This window comes from Neoarius graeffei, chromosome 25, assembly GCF_027579695.1.
Source record: "Neoarius graeffei isolate fNeoGra1 chromosome 25, fNeoGra1.pri, whole genome shotgun sequence".
Lineage (NCBI taxonomy): Eukaryota > Metazoa > Chordata > Actinopteri > Siluriformes > Ariidae > Neoarius > Neoarius graeffei.
Genome location: NC_083593.1, coordinates 51,571,872 through 51,594,299, shown reverse-complemented (window position 1 = coordinate 51,594,299; position 22,428 = coordinate 51,571,872). Strand labels below are relative to the sequence as shown.

At 41.2% G+C, this 22,428-nt stretch overlaps 1 protein-coding gene across 2 annotated transcripts; it reads right to left on the bottom strand.

The window, feature by feature from the left end:
- Nucleotides 1–3,662: 3,662 nt before the first annotated feature.
- On the bottom strand, nucleotides 3,663–17,461 carry stard7 (StAR related lipid transfer domain containing 7). 2 transcript variants are annotated; one of them, XM_060908099.1, is made up of 9 exons: nucleotides 17,377–17,461; nucleotides 16,384–16,822; nucleotides 15,847–16,007; nucleotides 15,705–15,754; nucleotides 15,426–15,536; nucleotides 14,568–14,650; nucleotides 14,367–14,466; nucleotides 12,460–12,544; nucleotides 3,663–11,198 (listed from the first exon to the last, which is right to left on the bottom strand). In XM_060908099.1, the coding sequence occupies exons 2-9, from the start codon at nucleotides 16,815–16,817 to the stop codon at nucleotides 11,035–11,037; spliced, it is 1,188 nt and encodes a 395-aa protein (XP_060764082.1). In that variant the 5' UTR covers nucleotides 16,818–16,822; nucleotides 17,377–17,461; the 3' UTR covers nucleotides 3,663–11,034. The 2 variants fall into 2 exon arrangements, with proteins under 2 accessions (XP_060764082.1, XP_060764083.1); XM_060908100.1 differs by lacking the exon at nucleotides 17,377–17,461 and having other exon boundaries at nucleotides 16,384–17,355.
- Nucleotides 17,462–22,428: the final 4,967 nt, after the last annotated feature.

Genomic DNA, 22,428 nt, shown 5'->3' with positions numbered 1-22,428 from the left:
GGCTTTCCTGAGAGCGTAGTCAAGAACCATCACAAACAAGAATGGAGTGAGTGTGTCCCCTTGGAGCACGCCTGCGGTGATCTTGAACTCATTGGAAATGCCATCAGCAGTGACAACTCTGGCTCTAGTGTTGGTGTACATTGCTCTGATGGCACTAAGCAACCTTGGTGGGATCTCATCTCATCTCATTATCTCTAGCCGCTTTATCCTTCTACAGGGTCGCAGGCAAGCTGGAGCCTATCCCAGCTGACTACGGGCGAAAGGCGGGGTACACCCTGGACAAGTCGCCAGGTCATCACAGGGCTGACACAGACACAGACAACCATTCACACTCACATTCACACCTACGCTCAATTTAGAGTCACCAGTTAACCTAACCTGCATGTCTTTGGACTGTGGGGGAAACCGGAGCACCCGGAGGAAACCCACGCGGACACGGGGAGAACATGCAAACTCCACACAGAAAGGCCCTCGCCGGCCCCGGGGCTCGAACCCAGGACCTTCTTGCTGTGAGGCGACAGCGCTAACCACTACACCAACCTTGGTGGGATATCATACGTAAATGTGTTGGTATGGCGATGTGAGGAGTTGCGACCCCATTGCCTTATTGTTTCATCTCTCGCATTCTAAAGCTGCAACATGATGAAGAAGAATCATATGGTATCGTACGGTAAATGACAATGACAACGACAATGTAAATATATCTCTTTACACAAAACATTGCTGGCAGTAAATCACTCATCAGCTCGGACAGTGATTGATGGACATGTTTGAGAGATGAACCAAAAAGCAAGTGTGCATTAGTATTCTGCATCGGCGCTTCTTTAATGGTTTGAATAGCGATGACTTTGTGCATAAAACTGTCTTGTCTCTCAGTCACACTGGAGAGTACTGATTGTATCATTATATATGAGGATTAATCAATATTTCAGAATTATAGATCCTCCGAGTCCTTGAGTCAACATTGTGATGCTTCAGGAGACACAGAACCTTGTTCAAAAGATTTCAAAAGGAATAAACCATAACTTTCAACCAAATCTCAATCCTCTGTATTTGGAAGGAAATACACAGATCAGCCATCATAATAAAATCACTGATAGGTGAAATTATCTCATTACAATGGTCCCTGGTAAAGGGTGGGATATATTCGGCAGCAAGAAAGAGAACAGTCAGTTCTTGAAGTTGACGTGTTGGAAGCAGGAAAAATGGGCAAGAGAGACTTTGGACTGAGCGACTTTGACAAGGGCCAAATTGTGATGGCTAGATGATTGGGTCTGAGCATCTCCAAAACGGCACATCTTGTGGGGTGTTCCCGGTATGCAGTGGTTAGTTCCTACCAAAAGTGGTCCAAGGATCCAAAGGACAACCGGTGAACCAGCGACAGGATCATGGGTGTCAAAGGTTCATTGATTCACACGGGGCACGAAGGCTAGCCCATATGGTCCAATCCCAGAAGAGCTACTGTAGCACAAACTGCTGAAAAAGTTAATGCTAGCTAAAACAGAAAGGTGTCAGTGTTAACTTTTTCAGCAGTTTGTGCTACAGTATATGTGAGTTTTAAGTAAATAAGAGAAACGTCTCAATTCTTGTCTGTAGTAATTACACAATATAATGATGGGATGGTTTAGACTGATGCATCAATTTAAAGGGGAACCATCTGAAATTAATGTTTCCTTCCCTTCATCATTATTGACGGATTAACAGTAGGCTGATTCCAGATTCTAAACAATGCTGGTCACATGATTTGGAGGGTACTATTTCAAATCGTATCGTATCATGTCATAGCAGAATCAGTGGTATCGGCGGATATCCTCACTGAAATCATGTCATGTGGAAGCATCAGATTTACACCCCTCCCTATGTGATAGAGTCAGGTTTAATAAAATGTTAAACCTTCACAGAACTGATACTGTATCTCGCATGGGCGATTGCTCTAAGACAACGAGGGAGGCTCAGCCTCCTCTAAAAAATGACGAACGTCGTGTAGGATGAATTGCGCTAGGCTTATGTTATAGCCGACCTTATAACATTGCTATTTCAGATCCAGAATCATAGAAATATATGTGCTCAACCCACTACAGTGCGAAATCATTCCGTTATAACTTTCCCCAGTTCGCCTAATGTGTGCGTGAGTTTTTCCCCTTCGTGACAGCGTGATGCAGCGCAGCCTCAGTGGACTTCAATGGCATTTGGGAGCTATGCGCTTTTCAATCTCAAAATGCAAGACGATTATTGGACAAATACTGCGACAACGCCTGCCCACGGACTCCCACAGACTCCCAGCCTCACAGTGGGAGGGACATGGCAAAGCTTTCCGTGAGGAGACTGGTGATTGGTGAAAGCGGCCGGATATTTTCTTTGATTGACAGCTCGTTTCAAATATAGACAGGCAGCAGTGAATCTCAGTTCAGTCCCATGCGGATTCGCAAGTGCTGTGGTGTATTGTAAGAGATCAGCTTACATTTTGATTTCATTCATTACATACGGTTTCTACCAGCTTTTTTAGTTTGTATATATTTTCATTGTAAATAAAGTGTAAATATAGTGTTGTCAAGTTTGCTATCTTAGTTCCAGAAATTTCGTTTATTTGAGTGACTGAACTTGAACTTGAGGGGGCTAGTCAGCTAGCAAGAAAGCTGCGCACGGATGCCAAGCATTGCTGATTTAATTTTGGCGAAGCCATTTGCCAGTCTTCCTTTCGAGGGAAAAATTAAAATTAAAGAGCAGGGTAGACCAACGCCTCAAATTGACTTGGTGAAAAAGGTAGGGAATAATACTCGTTCCTTTCAGCTCTCCTGGTACGAGAAAGTGAATTGGCTAACAGCAAGTGACCCACATCAACAACAGTAAATAGGCTACTTTAGTAATATGTCATGGATGGACCAAAAATATAGAATCTATTTAAAATGTTTATGCTGAGTATATTATATTGGAATATATATTTCTCTGGATATGAATTAAACACAGCTACAATTTGGGAAACATTTTTAAACAAAAACACAGCCGAGAACATTTCACACTACAGACCTGGATTAAAAGTGAAGGGTTATCAAAATTGTCAATAAAACATTTCTCAGTCAAAATAAGTAAAATATAGGGAAAGTGTCATTGAATGAAATGTGTGGCACCCAGCTCTATGTTTGGCTCCCCAAGGTCAGTGCTTGTGCCTATTCCAGAACACTCTGCTGTTACTGCTGAGGTTCCTGACAAAGAGCTGCTTTCAATAATGATCAATTTTTAAACAACATGCCACAATTTTAAAATATAAAATGTTAAAATATACCCCCCCAACACCACCATCATGTATATTGGACAGTAGGCTAATGGGCCAAAAGAACCTGTTATTTCACAGTTTGTGACCCTGCCAACAATCAGCCAGATCAGAGGCAAGAGTATGGGCAAAATTGATGTTTTTTCTTTTAAAATCTGGAAATATTGTAACCGACCAGCCTCCCCTGTTTGAAAGACTACCAGCCGCCACTGGTATCTCGTATCACTCATCACTACTGCAAGAAGCACTGAAGCTGTTCCGTTGGTTCATGGTGGCCCAACACTTTACTAACACACTATGATGTTTTTTTTTCCCCATTAATTTGTCCCATCATGTATATAAAAAGATCAGACACATCTCGTTAAATCACTGCAGCACAGGACACAGCACATGTTAAATGAAAATGATGTATTGTTACTAAACACCAGTGAGATGGGTTACATGACCAAAAAAAAAAAACACCCAAAAACCATAACATACAGTTGACACTTCCTGCCTCATCAAATTCACCATCACACACATACACAGCAATTAACGAAGAAAGAACCACTCATGATTTCAGTCTGGGGTTGCATCAGGGATGAATCACTCAGCAAAAAAATACGAATAAATAAAAGAAACCCAAAACACTGTTACATTCATAAGCTGAGTGTTTTCTTCTTAAGCACCACTGAAGAGACATCTTTAAAGTCAAAAGAAATGCATGCAAACCTTCAGAGGAGGTTCTCACACACACGAGCAGTCATATGTGTGTGTGTGAAATCTGAAGTGGAGCAAATTAAACAACCATTTGGACAACAGAGGTGACAATTTCCACAAATACAAATCCATATTTATCGCATGCTTTAAACAGGAGTTCATCTTCTGCTTTGACTGGCAAGTACAATTTTGAAAACAGACAAATAAATCTAGAAAACATTAAAAAAAAATCTGTACTTTTAGGAAAAAAAAAAAAAAATCACACACACTCAAAACTGATAGAAAACTGTTTTTGGTTTTGGCCTCGCTTAATTCTGACAATCTGGGTTCAACAACAAGTATGAATTATTAATGTGATAACATTGGAGTTTATTATAAAAAATAACTACAATACTAATCCTACCTACATTTCCTTTCCAAGCTCTACAGGAAAAAGAAAGAAAAAACAATCAATCAAAAAAATGAACTGAGTCCAATTCAAAGCAGAATTTGAATTTTAGGTTCTCTACGATCAGACAAGCCAAGAGTTCATGTTGAGTTAATTCCCCCCCCCCAAGAAATCACTAACACACCAGTTCCTATGGATTTCTGCACAAGTAAATGAAATGAATGAGATGAAATGTTTTAATGTTGAACAAAGAGGGCCTGAAGACAAGAAAATTCAACATGCAACTTCTGCATTGACAAATATTGCGATTTGAAATCCGTCTCTGTTATTGCAAAAAAAAAAAAATTATATATATATGGACTGACCTAACTTTCATTTCAAGTTCTGACAGGGTAATGTTGATTATTCTGGAGAATTGATAATCGATAATGGTCATCCACACAGCTCTAGGAATGCTACTGAAACAGAAATAAAATACTATATCTGTAAGGGAAAAAAAAAAATCAAAATCAACCAACCGACCTTCAAAGCCTTTACATAATCACCAAGCACATACCTGGCAAAGCTTTAACTCTTCACCTCACTGTATCTGCTTTAAAACAGCATCTTGCCTAAGAATATTTATACGTTAGCATTTTTTTAATTATGTTTCAGAATTATGGTTCATTTATGTGATTAAAAACGTCACAGCAGTCAGGACAAGGTTGAGAACATTCAGTCTACCGAGACATCAAATAGCAGGAGTTTAGGCGAAAGTCCGAGTCTAGGAGAGAAAAAAAAAACCCAAACCTGCTGACTAGAAGCCGATCTCACACACACACACACACACAAACCTTTTGACAGTTCAGAAAAACAATGTTTTCTATCAGTCCAGTGAATCCCAGCACATCTTCATACAAACTCTAACAGAGTGTGAGATCATTTACAGATTTAATGATCAGAAACATTGGTCTTTAATTCACGCAAATATGAACGTGAGCTCGTCAGCCCTGTGATGACCTGGCGACTTGTCCAGGGTGTACCCCGCCTCTCGCCCGTAGTCAGCTGGGATAGGCTCCAGCTTGCCTGCGACCCTGTAGAACAGGATAAGCGGCTACAGATAATGGATGGACGGATGGATGGATGGATGGACGAACGTGATACTCAGGATAAGTGTTTGCACGCTAATCCTATAGTTTAAAGTCATTAATGTTCTCAAGTCATCTCAATTTGGATTTACCCTGATGTGTTATTTACATTAACAGAAGGAATATTCTCATCACGAATTTTAAACTTGTTTCACGACTATTAATACGAAGAAAAAAGCCGCGCTCAAGGCTTGAATACTGATAGTGTTTTAAAAAAAAGGGATATGATCAGAGAATATTTAACAGTTATTCCACGAAATTGAGTTGTACATGAGCTGATGGCTATAAGCCATGTATAAGCCACGAGACTGAGTGGAATAACTGTTTTATTCTATCCACATTCACTGGATTTTGAGAAAAGAAGCATTTTTATTTTTTGTAAATTCAATAAATAAAAACTTTATACAAAACATCTGGCAAAATCATTTTTGCTTAGAATGTAAACAAGCTGGCGAAATGACACAAGCGATTTGTGGAAAATGCTATAATAATTCTTTTTAAAAAATATATGTTCTTACCATAAAATACTTTTATTCCTTTTTTAATGTATTTTTGGGGTTTTGTTTTTGAGTTTTTATTTCATCCTCAGTTGGTTCAGCAACACGCGCCGCCATTTTGTTTTTCTCTACTCACAGTATATGAGCTGATAGCCTAGTAGTAGAGTAGCCAATCAGAGTGCACGATTGCTCATATCCAGTGAATATGGATAGAATAATTTGTATTAGAGGCTGACAGGGTGGCCAGCATGCGGCTGATTTCCGTGTAGAGTTTGTATGTTCTCCTCGTGCCTGTATGGGTTTCCTCAGGGTGATCCGGTTTTCTCGACAGTCCAAAGACATGCGGTTTAGGTCAACTGTCTACTTTAATTCCTCATAAGTGCATATGTGAGTGTGAATGGCTGTTCGTCTCTGTGTTAGCCCTGTGATAGACCGGCGACCTGCCCAGGATAAACCCCGCCGTTCGCCTGAAGTCAGCTGGGATTGACTCCAGCTCACCTGCGACCCACAATGGATAAGCGATATACTGTAGATAATGAAAGAATGAATGAATGAATGAGAGAGATGTATCAGAGCTGAATGAAATGGAGGGAGACTGAACACGTACAGTACCAATCAAAAGTTTGGGCGCACCTTCTAATTCAATGTTTTTTATTTTATGAATTAAAAGACACTTCATGTCTTAAAGTAATGATGGATGTCGTTTCTCTTTAGTCAAGTGTAATATGATGTAATATGTATGGATTACTACAGTTGTGGATGGAATAGGGCTATTTTATTTATTATTTGCATTTTTATTATTTACTACTTGATGATTTCAAACACATTACGAAGGAAAGAAACTCATCCATTAATTAACTTTTGACGAGGCACACCGGTTAATTGTAAAGCATTCCAGGTGACTCCCTCATGAAGCTGGTTAAGATGATGTGTGCAAAGCATCGAGGTAAACGCTGGCTACTTTGAAGAATCTAAAATATCAAACTTTTTTTTTTTAAACTACATAATTCCATTAAATGTTATTTCATAGTTTTGATGTCTTCAGTCTTGTTCTACAAGGGTACTTCAAAAAGTTCTCAGCCTCACCCAGCAAACGTCACAGGAAAAAGATCTTACATGTTCTTGCGTTATTTTTCAACATAGTCTCCTTTAACTTCACGCACTCGGTCCACCGACGTTCAAGCTTCACTATCACTTTGGAGAGGTAGAAGGTCGTATCTCGAGCCTCCAGATCCTCCTTGACAGCATGAATGACTTCATCATCGCTCTGAAAATGGCGACCACATTTCCGAGTAGGATTTCAGTTTGGGGAAACAGACAGAAGTCAGACGGTGCCAGGTCGGGTGAGTAAGGTGCACGGGGCAACAGTTCAAAGCCACATTTGGTTGCTTCTACCCCTGCTATCTGTGCTGTTTGGACGAGGGCATTGTCCTGGAGCAACAGCACGCCAACTCAAAGCTTTCTTTCCTTTCCTTTTTTCATTTGAGCTTTGGTGGACAGTGATACAAGGCTTTATAGTATACAGTTACACCCCAAAATGGGAGTTAATTACGCCCCTTGTTTCCAGGTAAGGCCGAGAACTTTTTGAAGAAATAGTCAAAATACAGAAAAACCTGAGTGAGTAGAGTAGGGGCGTACAAACTTTTCACTGGTACTGTATACATGTTAACTATTCAAAAAAAAAAAAACCCACACATTTCTGAGAAATGCCACAAATTAAATTAGTAACATCACGTCAAATGAGAACACCGTGTCAGAAATCTGTTAGGAAGCACTTTGCTGTGCTGTTACCTTACTTATGGGTGAAGATTAATTTTTTCCCCCTCACTCGTGACTCGGAAACTCATTAAAAATTAATCCTTCGACGTTGTTCCTCACTGGTTGGTTCACAGTTACATCAGATCACCATCCAAAGTTCAGTTCCATCAAACAGTTTAAAACCAACACAGCGACACACTAACTCGTGTCATGTCACTTTTTTCCTGATATCAAAATATTCTTTCATTTTTTTTCTCTCTTGGACAAACATGAGAGACGCCAGGATTCGAACTTATGATGCTTTGACGCAAGCAAAACTTCACCTTTACCATTTGTTGTTTTTTTTTATTTTGTTTTACTGTTAAGTTTAATTATAAATGCTTATAAATATAAATGGTGTTTATTGAGGTCTGAAATTGATCTCCATACCAGTAAAGCTCTGTTTAACTTAAACACCTGGTGTCTTAATGTTCATCCGGTGAAAACGATCTCAGCTATCCAAATATCATTAATGCGCCGATAACTATCTTGCAAGTAAACGCTCCTGGAGTGAAGACACATCGTCCTCCAGCCAATCAGCTGAAAGCTCTGAGTGCTCAGCAGTAATAAGCACAGGCACGGTGTGACGCCAAACCAAGAGAAAGACAGTGAAAACAGACGCAGCTGTTTGTCGCAGCAGAGGAAGTGTAGTGCACTAGTGGTCACTAGGACACGTCTCCTACTTCCTCAAGAGGAGCCGGTTTGATAACGTAAGGATCAGAGTGTTAATGTGTGCGTTAGTGCTGCTGTCGTGAAGCAGAAAAAAGTGTGAGATGTGAAAAGGCAGCACAAGTCTCGTAGAGTTTTCCAAACCCAAACCACTTCTCCAAGCAGAAAGGATTACGATTAGTCGCGTTCAAAGGGTCTCATGGGTTGTTAAATATTTCTCCAAAGCTGAAATGTTTCTCCACTTTCTGGGAAATGCGCATCTGAACTATTCATTACGCAAAGGCAGCAGAATGAGCCGTGTGTGCGCAAGTGTTTGCATGTCTTCTGGGTAAAAGAAGGAAAACATCTATACAATTCAGAGAATTTCAAAGGACGTGTAGCTGGAAATATAATAATCCATAATGTAAGGATGATTTGTCTTAACTCTCAGTCTCCACACATGACCTGAAGAAGGCAAGTGTCTGCTATCTGGCACAGTTTCCAAAAAAGTTGGGATGCTGTGTAAAATATGAATAATAAAAACAAAAGTGATGATTTACAAAATAACGGAAACCCTGTATTTCATTGAAAAATAATATAAAGACTTCTTTTTTCAGCTGCTCCCGATAGTGGATCGCCACAGCGGATCTGTTCCACGTATTTGATTTGGCACAGGTTTTACACCAGATGCCCTTCCTGACGCAGCCCTCCCCAGTCTATCTGGGCTTGGGACTGGCACCAAGTATGCACTGGCTTGCACAACCCCAGTGGCTGGGTATTTTACCTAATCTGCATGTCTCTGACCTGTGGGGGAAACCGGGGCACCCGGAAGAAACCCACGCAGACACGGGGAGAACATGCAAACTCCACACATGAGCCATGAGGTTTGAACTTGGAACCTTCTTGCTGTGAGGTGACAGTGCTAACCACTGCACCACCTTGTTGCCTGATGCCAGCAACACGTTTCCAAAAAATTGGGACAGGGGCATGTTTACCACGCTGTTGCATCACTACTACTTTTATCAACACACTGTAAACATTTGGGAACTGAGGAGACTGATTGCTGTAGTTTTGAAAGAGAAATGTTATCCCATTCTTGCCTGATCTACAATTTCAGTTGCTCAACAGTTTGGGGTCTCCTTTGTCGTATTTTGTGCTTCATAATGCACCAAATGTTTTAAATGGGAGACAGGTCTGGACTGCAGGCAGGCCAGTTTAGCACCTGGACTCTTTTACTACACAGCCATGCAGTTTTAATACATGCAGAAAGTGGTTTGGCATTGTCTTGCTGAAATAAGCAAGTCCTTCCCTGAAAAAGATTTTGCCTGGATGGCAGCATATTGCTCTGAAACGTCTATATATCATTCAGCATTAATGATGTACATCTGGGAAGGCAAGCTACCCAGGTCATGTGCACTAATGCACCTTCATACCATCACAAATGCTGGCTTTCAAACTGTGCTCTGATAATAAGCCAGATGGTCCCTCTCCTCTTTAGCCTGGAGGACGCGGTGTCCATGATTTCTAAAAAGAATTTCTACTTTTGATTCCTCAGACCTCGGGACAGTTTTCCACTTCGCCTCAGTCCATCGTAAAAGAGCTCGGGCCCAGAGAAGGTGGCGGTGTTTCTGCATATTGTTTATATCTGGTTTTAACTTGCGTTTGTGAATGCAGTAATGAAGTGTTTTCACAGACAATGGTTTTCTGAAGTGTTCCTGAGCCCATACAGTGATTTCCACTACAGACGTGTCTGCTTTTAACGCAGCGTCACCTGAAGATCACAGGCATCCAATGTCAGTTTGCAGCCTTGTCTCTTGCCCTTAATCATATTACTGACCTGTTGCTAATTAACCTAATTAGTGTCTCAACTTTCCCAGTCTTTTCTCGCTCCTGTCCCAACTTTTTTGAAACATATTGCTGGCACTAAATGGGCATATATTTCTCAAAAAAAAAAAATTCCCAATTTCAACATCTGACATGTTGTCGTTCTACTATTTTAAATAAAATATAAGGTTTCCACGATTTGCAAATCACTGCACTTTGGTTTTATTTAGTTTACACAGTGTCACTACTTTTTTGGAAACGAGGCTGTATGAATGAAAATACATTTCAGTGAATTAGGACGATTCGACCTGAATATTTTGCCACTTGTGAGAAAATGCACTGCTAGCTTTGGTGAGTTTGTTGGCGGCGATCACATGCCCTTCTTCTCTCCCTCTCCATTTTATTTATTCTTTCTTTTCCTGAGATGTAGTTCGGGAAAGTAAAACGCCCAGGAGCAATAAACACACAGCTGAGTGAATTGACGCAGATTTTTCCAATTCTGACTCACTTGTTCAAGCTAAATAATTCCAACTGTATCAGTTCCAAGTTCCTGATCTCACAATGAGATAACCACACACACACACGCAGAGTGTAGGAGAGAAAGGTGTTTTGGCAGCAGCATTAGCAGCAGTGTGTTTGATTCTCACTTGCTGCCTGCAGGTTCACAGTAAGAGGCAAAGCGTGCTCTCTCTCTCTCATCACAGCCTCATTCGGAATCAAACCCAAGGTGTCTCTTAGGTCTTATGAATTGCCCTCCACTTGCACATCTGGCTAGCTGGTTTCTCAGGCATAAATATGGGAGGATCCTGCCGTGCGTGTTCCCTCCTCCAGCCGCTCCGGAGAGGCCTGCTGCACCTGCTTCATGCCCACATAGTCATGAACGCCAACCTCGTGGTTCTTCGCTCGGAGAGCAGCTGTGTGCAGCTTCTCCAGGAAACTAGGCACGCCTGGGACGGAATTAAAAAAAAAAGATTAAAAATTAAAAGCAGCACAGAAAGAGAAATGGAAATAAAATGAAGATGGAAAAATACAGATGCAAATAAAGGAAAGAAATGAACAAAGGGATGGATTGATAGACAGGTGGATGGATATACAGATGGAGAGACAGATATGCTGTTATATAAATGGACGGACGGATATAGGACAGAGTAATGGAGGGATCAAACACATACAGACAGAGAGACAAAATGATGGACAGAAAGATAGAAAGACAAAACAGCTGCCACACAGACACATTTTAATGCGTCCACATAATCAGACTAACAAAGTTTCAAAAACATGGAAATGGAGGGGAAGAAAAGAAATCGAGATAAATATTAGAATAGAAATAAAAAGAGACAGAAATAATGTTTTTTTTTAAAAGCGTAAAAAGGAATGGAGTACCAAATTAATAAATATCATACAATACCGTATAATAATAATAAAAAAAAATCAGCAACGCAGTAGCTCATACGGACGTTCCATGAGAAATCAGACTTGTTTATAATTAGGCAAGGTGTTGTTCATGAGAACAATTTGATCTTCCAGAGAAAACAATCAGATTCAAAAACCACTGAAAACTCAGGGAGGAGCAGCGATTTTCCTCCAAGTTCATTAACCGGCCTGATTAGCGACTTGTTAATGAGAAATCACAAAACCAGGGAGTAACTTTTGTGCAGACTGATTAGATTTTCTAAACAAAATCAGAATCCGCATCCACTGAAAACTCAGAATTGTGGATGGACAGACGCCACGTGATGGTAACAGCTCGTCGCCCTACAGCCGGTGAGTGAATAAAGCCAGAGATGAGGAAACATCAGACAGTCAGACAAACAGATTGAGATTTATAGACAAACCATGGAGACGGCAAAAGAAACGAATAAAGGAAAACAGTAGAACAGAGGTAAACAAAGAAAGTAAAGGAAAACAGTGAAAAATAAGATTAAAAATAAAGACTAAGGGAGAGGAAATGTAAAAGTGTTAAAAATGTTTTTTTATAAAGACAAAATGAAAGAACACGTGCAATAAATAGACAGAAAAAAAGAAAAGAGCAGCAGAAAAGCAACAAAATGTAGAATTAAATATTCAAATGAAAAGAAAAAAAAAGTGTTATGAGATTGAAAGAGATCCCCAGATAACTCACACACACACACACACACACACACACACACACACACACACACACACACACACACACACACACACGCCACTCCATTCCATTCCACTCACCGCTGGACACCATCCAGCTCACACAGTAACGAGGGAAAACTGTCTGAGGATCATCGCTGTACGTCAACAGATAGTCAAATCCATTCTGAGGAAACATGAGGATTAGATCACATCAGACTGGATCAGATATCTCTCTCTCTCACACACACACACACACACACACACACACACACACACACACGCATTAATTAACAGATGGAAGGCTGGACAGATAAAAACCAAGATATCAGAGCAATAAATATGATCATAGACATGACCGACAGTGAGACAGATATATGGACAGGGAGACAGCTGGATTGATGGACAAATAAAACAGGAGAGAAAAAGATAATGAAATGGATGAGATGGATGAAGAGACAGATTAATCAAGACACAAAGTGGATAGAATTAGACAGACAGATGGATGGACAGAAGGATAAAAGAAGAGATGTATATGAGAGACAGCAGTATGGACAGACAGATCAATAGATATGATGTGCAGGTAGACTGATGTATGTATAGAGACAGAAGGATTGATAAAGAGACAGAAGGGCAGAGAAAAATATGGATAGATACAGGAGACAGGCAGATGGATAAATGGACACCAGACAGGAGGATATAGGACAGACAAGCAGACGGATGGAGGGGCACAGGACGGATGACAGGAAAACGGTAGATGCAAAACAGACAGAAGGATGAAGGGATGGAGAAAAAAAAAAAAGAAAGGATGGATACAGGACACAGACAGACGTAGAAAAGGATAACCAAAACAGATGGATGCAAGACAGATACACAGACAGATACACAGACGGATACATGGATGGATACAGGTAAGATAGATGACTAGGTGGAGAGATGAACAGAAAAGGATGGCTTACAGATGAATACAATACAGACAGAGGGGTGGACGTACGTGTGACAAAAATATAAACGGACAGAGAGACAGATTGATGGACAGATATGATGAAGATTAGACAGATACGGTTTGAGAGACAGATGCATTATTGGACAAATGGATAAACAGGTGGATGGACAGTGAAATGGAAAGATGGATAAAAGGAAAAAGATCAATAAATATGATGGAGTGAGAAGGATAAAACAAAATCACAGACAGATGGACAGATAGAAAGAAATGAATAATAGCTGGCACACAGAGAGACAGATGATGGAGGGATGAAAGGATGGACACACACACACACACACACACACACACACAGAGAGAGCACCTTTAGAGCACAGCTGTAACTGCTCAATAGTTAACCACATAGATAGATCAGTATGTTACACAGATGGAGGGAGAGACAGACAGACAGAGAGGGGCAGACAGGCAGAGAGAGAGAGAGAGAGAGAGAGAGAGAGAGAGAGGCAGGGGGCAGAGCGGCATAGTGAGTGAGAGAGAGACAGACAGGCAGAGACAGAGAGAGAGAGAGAGAGGGGGGCAGCAGGGACAGAGAGACAGGCAGAGCATCAGAAAGAGAGGGGTGGCAGGGCGAGAGAGGCAGCGATTGAGAGAGGGGGGTGGCAGGGAAAGAGAAAGGCAGACATTGAGAGAGAGAGAGAGAGAGAGAGAGAGAGAGAGGGGCGGCAGGGAGAGAGCGAGCAAGAGAGGCAGAGATTGAGAAAGAGAGAGAGGGGTGGCAGGGAGAGAGCGAGACAGAGAGGGGCAGCAGGGAGAGAGAAAGGCAGAGATGAGAGGGGGGGGCAGCAGGGAGAGAAAGAGATTGAGAGAGAGAGGCAGAGATTGAGAGAGAGAGAGAGAGAGAGAGAGGCAGAGAGAGAGAGGGAGGGGCAGCAGGGAGAGATGAGATTGAGAGAGAGAGGAGAGAGAGAGATGGGGCGGCAGGGAGAGGGAGAGAGGCAGAGATTGAGAGAGAGAGAGGGGGCGGCAGGGAGAGAGAAAGGCAGAGATTGAGAGACAGGCCTCTCACCTCATCGAAGGACTTGTGGGGTCGGATGACCATCCTGGAGCAATACGAGCGAACTCGGACAAACTCATGTATCTCGGGAACTCCAGGATGTTCCACGGCTCTGAGACACACACACACACACACATACATCACATCTCCATGTAGCTGCCAATTCATAAACAAACACATACTGTGTAATGCCATCTGAGTGAAAACACTCACCTGGACACCAGAATCATCAGGTTGTTCTCCATGTCCACTTCGTAGCGCCGCACGTACACGTAGTCTCGGGAGTACATCGGATACTGGGCCGAGAAAACAGCAGAAACACAAGGACTTTAAAATAGAGCTCAAGGACCGAAATGCACGGTGTGTAAGATAAGCTTTACTTTATTTCCCTCCCTTTGAGTGCGAAAACAATTCGACTGCACGACTGGTTACACAGTCCGACACGACAGCGCTGTTCAGTTCTTGATTCTGATTGGATGGAAGGTGGGGATTAAATTATCAACAGCAGCTCTGACATTAGTGCAGGTCTATATTAATACGCTCTGCATAAACGGATAAAACGTGTCTAACCATTTATACAGTGAAGTTTTCTGTAAGGAGACGTTTATTTATAACATTTACAGAAGGAGTTGCCAGTGTCTTTGTAACAGTCAGAGGGTTTCAGTCTTCAGGACAGAGGATTAAGAGAGAGAGAAAGAAAAATAGAGGCTGGTGAGGGAATGATTTCTCTATAGCGTCAACGTTAAATGTAACTATAAATGGATAAAAAGTATGTCGTCATTCTTTAATAAATAGAAAAATGTACTGTTGGCAAACTGCTACTGTATACAACAAATAAAACGCAGACTTTTCTTTAATAATCCATGTCAAGGCGATGACAGTAACGCTGTCATTGATTATTTTCCGAGAACAGGAAAGTTATGAGTGTTTTATTCCTTATGCACATGTAATCAGACTTTTATACGTTTACATACTTCAAAATATGTTAATATAAATATAAAAGTCTTAAACAAGGTAGATTTATTTGTTTAAATGACAAATTGTGGCATATGAAGAGGTTTCTTGTCTTACAGGGAAATGTGTGGCCCAGTGGATGACCTCTGACCCCGTGTTCAGGTCCCGGTCCACCACTTCCAGTTTGATCACCAGTGCGTCCCACTTCTTCCTGTATTCAGTGTCCAACTAGAGCAGAGGTCAACACACAAAAAAAAATGTTTAAGTGTCTAAACTTAACTCACACCTGCCTGAGGCCCACCCACGGACACACAAATGTCACGACCATCAACAAAACATGTTCAGAAGGTGATTTGTTAATAATTGTGTGCTTTTATTAATCAAAGAGCGAAGTACCTGAACGTTGAAGAACTGTCTCGGAGTAACATCAGTGTAGGAACCAAGTACTAGATCAGAAGAAGTGGTAAAGATAACGTCAGTCTGGATTTCAGCGTCAACTGATTTCATGCTCTATGACACACTTGGTACAGACGCTCACCTCGGTACTCAAACAGATGGCTTCCTTCGACTGGTCTCCTCCACACTTTAAAGGTCTTCTCCTCCATCACAATTTCCCAGCCAACCTCAGCCTGAGCACTCGCCTTCCCCACAGTGGCCTGCTGCTTTACAACATCCAGAGCCTGGAGCTCCCACACACACCTAACACACACATCCCACAGTATCACAAAACCCAAACGGCAAGTAAATCAGAAGAGAAGAAGGGATGTAAAAGACAAGGAGGGGAAAACGACACGAGAAAGGAAGAACAGGAAAGGAAAAAAGAAAAAGGATGGACAATATGAGAAAAGGAAAAGAAAGACAGCTCGAGAGAAAGCAAAGAAAAGGAGGAAGGAAGCATAGACGACATGAAAGAAGGAATGAAGGAACGCAAGTAGGTATGTAAAAAAGGAGGGGGGGAAATCAGGAAGGGAAAGAAAAGAAACTTGTGGAGAAGTAAATAGTGAAGAAAGGAAGGAGAGAACGAGGCAGGTGATCTCAACCTAGCTGTAAAAATTCATACGGCTTTAAGACCAACCTCCTCATCTCATCGTCTCTTATCTTCGCGTCCTCCCACAGGAAAACCCCGGCGAGGGCAGCCAGCAGTTTGCCAGCCGGGGCTTGCTTGTTCTGTAGTCGGCGCCATATGCTGCCCACCAGCGTCCACCTGCTCCTCTCCGAGTACAGGTTGGAGTAAAGCTCTGCGATCTGCAACGCTCGCCTCAGTCTCTGTCCGGTCACAAAGCTGCAGTGGTCAGCCAGAATAGACAGCAGCCCTTCTCGCGTCTTCTTTCCAGGGACGGTCTCACCACCACAGCGTCTTCCTGCTTTCTGGAGCCATGTGAAGAGTGACTCGAGCCATGCAGCCTCAGACCTGCCAAGTCCTGCTCCACTGCTGAGTCTGAGAGCAGGCGTGCAATGCAGACGAGCGCTGATGCTGCACAGGGGAGCACGCTGGACCGATTTCAACATGTCTGCTGCAAGTGTGTGTGTGGAAAAGAGCAACTTATGTCTTTTTCTTAAAGAGCAGCAGGGATCACAACGCTCATAAACCTTTGAGAATTTTCCAGATTGGACAGATTTATGTTTTGCTTTTGCTACTTCTTGTTTTGTTGTGTCAATGCACAACTAGGACTGCTAACCAATTTCATTGCAGTGATAATAAAGGAAACCTGGTTCTCAATCTCATGCAAGATTTGGACAACTAGCATGCAATGTCACACAGTCCACACGTATAATATACAACTTACTAGTACTAGTGCGTTAACAACACCGTGACCTGCCTAAAACTACAGACTAAACTCTAAATAATAGCTATACTATTCAGAAATATATTTTATTCATCCAGAAATCGGATTAAAAACATCAGAGAAGGCGTGAACACTTTGACATTAGCTAACTAGCTAGCTTCTGAATGCTAACAGAAGTTTGTTTACAGAAACAAAACAACCTACAACTCGTAATATTTTTTCACACAGTGTTTGCATTCTGTTAATATTAATTATATTTTCATTTAATTCGTTCTTCTCACCAGTCTTTTTTCCTATTTGTAATCCTAACTCCACATGCCTGCCGTCCTCATGCTCTCAGGGGCAGAGCATGACTGCCTCCATGTTGTCACGCCCACACGGCGTTATCAAGATTCTGATTGGCTCCGCTTGAGTGTCCATCAATGTTACGCAGCGTGCGTACATTCCAGTACCACTCTGTTTGGACGATTCTGATTGGTTCATTCGGCTCACAGTCATGATCACAGGAAGTGTGTGGAGTTTATGTGCACTTGCATGCTGACTTGTTTTTTTTTTCTGCTGAAGTCAGGTCTAAAGACTATAACACTTCCTTAAAAGCCCCAAAAGAGACCTTAGCTGTTATTAATTGCAATAAATAAGTTAAATAAATAAATAAATAAATAAGGTTAAAGGGCCAAGTCGTACATCTGGACCTGCTTACATCTCATCTCATCTCATCTCATCTCATTATCTCTAGCCGCTTTATCCTGTTCTACAGGGTCACAGGCAAGCTGGAGCCTATCCCAGCTGACTACGGGCGAAAGGCGGGGTACACCCTGGACAAGTCGCCAGGCCATCACAGGGCTGACACATAGACACAGACAACCATTCACACTCACATTCACACCTACGCTCAATTTAGAGTCACCAGTTAACCTAACCTGCATGTCTTTGGACTGTGGGGGAAACCGGAGCACCCGGAGGAAACCCACGCGGACACGGGGAGAACATGCAAACTCCGCACAGAAAGGCCCTCGCCGGCCACGGGGCTCGAACCCGGACCTTCTTGCTGTGAGGCAACAGTGCTAACCACGACACCACCGTGCCGCCCACCTGCTTACATATAAATACCTAATGTTATCTCTTTCAGGTAACATTAAGTGCAAAAGTAACATTATAAGACAAGTGGATATTATTTTTATCTCAAAATTTATAATTATCAGCCTCAACAGTGCAAAAAATGAATACATACCATAAGCAACTAGAACAATTTCAAAATATTCATTCCTAAACACTTTATTATGCACTCTCAGAAAATAAAGTCCATTATTATACATAAAGGACACTTTTTTGATGGCATAAAAACATTTATTTTTTTCATGGCCCAGTTTCCATCAAATTGTACGCTCTGATTGGCTCACGAGCGGTCTGGAATCCTACAATCCAGACCCCGGTTACGGACCTTTGGCGACTTGCTCGTTCACAACAACAACAACAAGCATAGTAGCAATTTTTTGTCAACATTTATTTTCGTATTTCTCAGTATAATAGCATTAATTTTATGGCATGGATAGCGATAACGACAGTGAAAACGACAGCGAAAGCGAGTTTTACTACCCTGATGAAGACAAAATAAAAGAAAACATTTCAGGAGAAAGCCGAAAACGAGCTTGTAGCAGGTTTGTTCTAAATATGGTTTCCCTTTCAGACGCTCTCATTTTCTGTTAGAATTTGGTAAAGAAAAAAATAAATATATTATTTACCAGCTTAAGGTCGGTCCGTATCGTGAAATACCGTGACCTCTGCCTTGAAAATACTGACCAAGGCCTTTTCAAGACCTCGGTCATGGTATTTCACGATACGGACCTCCCAGCTGGTAAATCATACAGTATATATGTATTCTATTCCCTTTTAGTGGGTTCCATTCATTTGGTTTGATAGCATGCAGTATTGTTAGTTAAATATATATGGCTTTTGAACTGTGCACTGATAACAAGCCGGATGGTCCCTCTCCTCTTTAGCCTGGAGGACGCGGTGTCCATGATTTCTAAAAAGAATTTCTACTTTTGATTCATCAGACCTCGGGACAGTTTTCCACTTCGCCTCAGTCCATCGTAAAAGAGCTCAGGCCCAAAGAAGGTGGCAGTGTTTCTGGATATTGTTTATATCTGGTTTTAACTTGCGTTTGTGGATGCAGTAATGAAGTGTTTTCACAGATGATGGTTTTCTGAAGTGTTCCTGAGCCCATACAGTGATTTCCACTACAGACACGTGTCTGCTTTTAATGCCGTGTCGCCTGAGGGCCTGAAGATCACAGGCATTCAATGTCAGTTTTCAGCCTTGTCTCTTGCATACAGAGATTTCCCCAGATTCTCTGAATCTTTTAATGATATTATGTACCATAGATGACATGATCCACAAAGTCTTTGCAGTTTTACATTGAGGAAAGTTATTCTTAAATTGTTGCACTGTTTGCTCATGCAGTCTTTCACAGAGTGCTGAACTCTCCCCATCTTTACTTCTGAGAGACTCCGCCTTTCCGTGATGTTCTTTTAATACCCCTTAAAATGTTACTGACCTGTTGCCAGGTTGTTGGGTTTTTGTTTGTTTGTTTGTTTGTTTGTTTGTTTGTTTGTTTGTTTGTTTGTTTGTTTGTTTGTTTTGGGGGGGGTTGTGCAGGACAAAACTTTTTCAGTCTTTTGTTGCCCCTGTCCCAACTTTTCTGAAACATGTTGCCAATATCAAATTCAAAATGTGCATATATTTTTTTTAAAACAATAAAATTTCCCAGTTTCAACATTTGATATGTTGTCTTTGTACTATTTTCAGTTACATATAGGGTTTCCATGATTTGCAAATCATTGCATTCTTTTTTTTAATTTCTGTTTTACACAGCGTCCTGACTTTTTTGGAATTGGGGTTGTATGAAATGAACATATTATTTTTATTTTCTATTGTTTATTATTAATGTGAGTGTGAATGATTGTCTGTGTCTATGTGTCAGCCCTGTGATGACCTGGCGACTTGTCCAGGGTGTACCCCGCCTTTCGCCCGTAGTCAGCTGGGATAGGCTCCAGCTTGCCTGCGACCTTGTAGAACAGGATAAAGCGGCTAGAGATAATGAGATGAGATGAGGTTCTGAAGAAGAACAACAAGAACAAGAAGCCTTTATTTGTCACGCGTACACAAGCACAGTGAAATTCCTCCTCTGCATTTGACCCATCTGAAGCAGTGAGCACATGCATGCACACACAAGTGAGCAGTGAGCACACACACATATACCCAGAGCAGTGGGCAGCTATGCTACAGCGCCAGAGGAGCAGTTGGGGTTTAGGTGCCTTGCTCAAGGGCACTTCAGCCATGATGCAGAGGGAGGGGAAAATGCTGTTCATTCACTCAACTCCCCTCACATTTTTCCGGGTATCGGACCAGCAGCCCTTTGGGCCCAAGACTGCTTCTCTAACCTTCGGGCCATGGCTGTCCCCATTCTGTAATAATGAAACTGTTTTTCCTCTTCTACTGTAATTTAAGATTTGCATGTGCATACCCTTTTAAATCCCAGCTAGAGCATATAAAATTACATTATATAATAAAGTGGCAGATGGTTGTGGATTAGCCCTTCTCTAAGCACTAAAGCTATATTTCAAACTGATCACCAGGGGGCGACACTTCTCTTTTCTCTTTGCTGGTGGAAACAGTTGAGTTCTGAGTTCACTATTTAAAATGTGCATGAATTTAGGAGTTTAATAAAGCAGGAAACTCACCACACTGTGCAGGAATTTGGACATTTGGGTTCTGTCAGTTCTGGTGTGTTCTGGAATGTTCTATCTAACCTTACCCTGAATCTCTACTGAGAATTATTGGAATTAATTAGTTAATTTGTATTTCAGCCATATGACATTATATGTAATAATCTGGTAATAATCACACCCAGTAGCTCTAATTTCTCTTTACTGCATGGTGTATACAGGGAGCTGGCACATTTTGTACCGCTTATCACAGAGTACAGCAGTAGTGTGTGTACACACACACACACACACACACACACACACACACAAGTTACCCTCATATGACACTTATGCATGAGGCTTAAATTTCAAGAGAACTCGAAAGAACTGAAGTCTTTGGTTAATGTTTGATATTTGATGGCAGTATAAATCATGGTGTAAATGGTGTTAGTAGTAATACTGATGAGTTAATGCAGACTCACACTGCTTTATTAAGTCCAGTGGAAAATGTTCTCATTGAGTCAAGGTAATTGTTAACCACTGTGTTAATAATCATTAAAGCAAAAAGGTTGTTTTTTTCTTTTTCTTTTTGAAAGGCCACATAACATTTCCGTGATACTTGTGTTGAGAACTTTACGGAGCAACTTATGTAACTTACATAACAACATAGCATTTCTTAAATGTAGGTGAGATACTTGGAAGTACTACAAGGAGGATGTAAAAGAAAGGGTGTAATGGGGAAAAAGCAGTAATATTTGGCAGAAATTATTTAAATACATTTAAAACTACTGATGTGATTTCTACGGATTTCATTCATCAATAAATAACAATTACTCAGCGCTGGAAATATATATAATTGACCGTGTTTTGTTCTTGGAGTACATATTCATGAAGGAGGCATACTGTGACAAAAGCAATACACACAAATTCTTAAATTCTGGGAAAAAAAAAACATGCAGGGATTTACATCAGCCATATTGTCTCACTCTTTAATATTAACTCTCTGTATAGTACAACCCCGATTCCAAAAAAGTTGGGACAAAGTACAAATTGTAAATAAAAATGGAATGCAATAATTTACAAATCTCAAAAACTGATATTGTATTCACAATAGAACATAGACAACATATCAAATGTAGAAAGTGAGACATTTTGAAATTTCATGCCAAATATTGGCTCATTTGAAATTTCATGACAGCAAAACATCTCAAAAATTACTAAAAAGATTACTAGCCTGGCACAGCCATCCCCACTACTATATCCCCACTACTATATCCCCACTACTATATCCACACTACTATATCCCCCACTACTATATCCCCACTACTGTATCCCCCACTACTATATCCCCACTACTATATCCCCCACTACTATATCCACACTACTATATCCACACTACTATATCCCCCACTACGATATCCCCACTACTATATCGCCCACTACTATATCCACACTACTATATCCCCAGTACTATATCCCCCACTACTATATCCACACTACTATATCCATACTACTATATCCCCACTACTATATCCCCCACTACTATATCCACCCTACTATATCCCCACTACTATATCCCCCACTACTATATCCACCCTACTATATCCCCACTACTATATCCCCACT

What these genes read in the sequence shown, in the direction of transcription:
- stard7 (XM_060908099.1), bottom strand. Translation starts at nt 16,817, where the DNA reads ATGTTGAAATCGGTCCAGCGTGCTCCCCTGTGCAGCATCAGCGCTCGT. An exon ending in ACTGGGCCACACATTTCCCT is followed by an intron (nt 14,651 to 15,425) that starts GTAAGACAAGAA and finishes TTCTCGGCCCAG; the next exon opens with TATCCGATGTACTCCCGAGA. An exon ending in CTGATGATTCTGGTGTCCAG is followed by an intron (nt 14,467 to 14,567) that starts GTGAGTGTTTTC and finishes TGTGTGTCTCAG; the next exon opens with AGCCGTGGAACATCCTGGAG.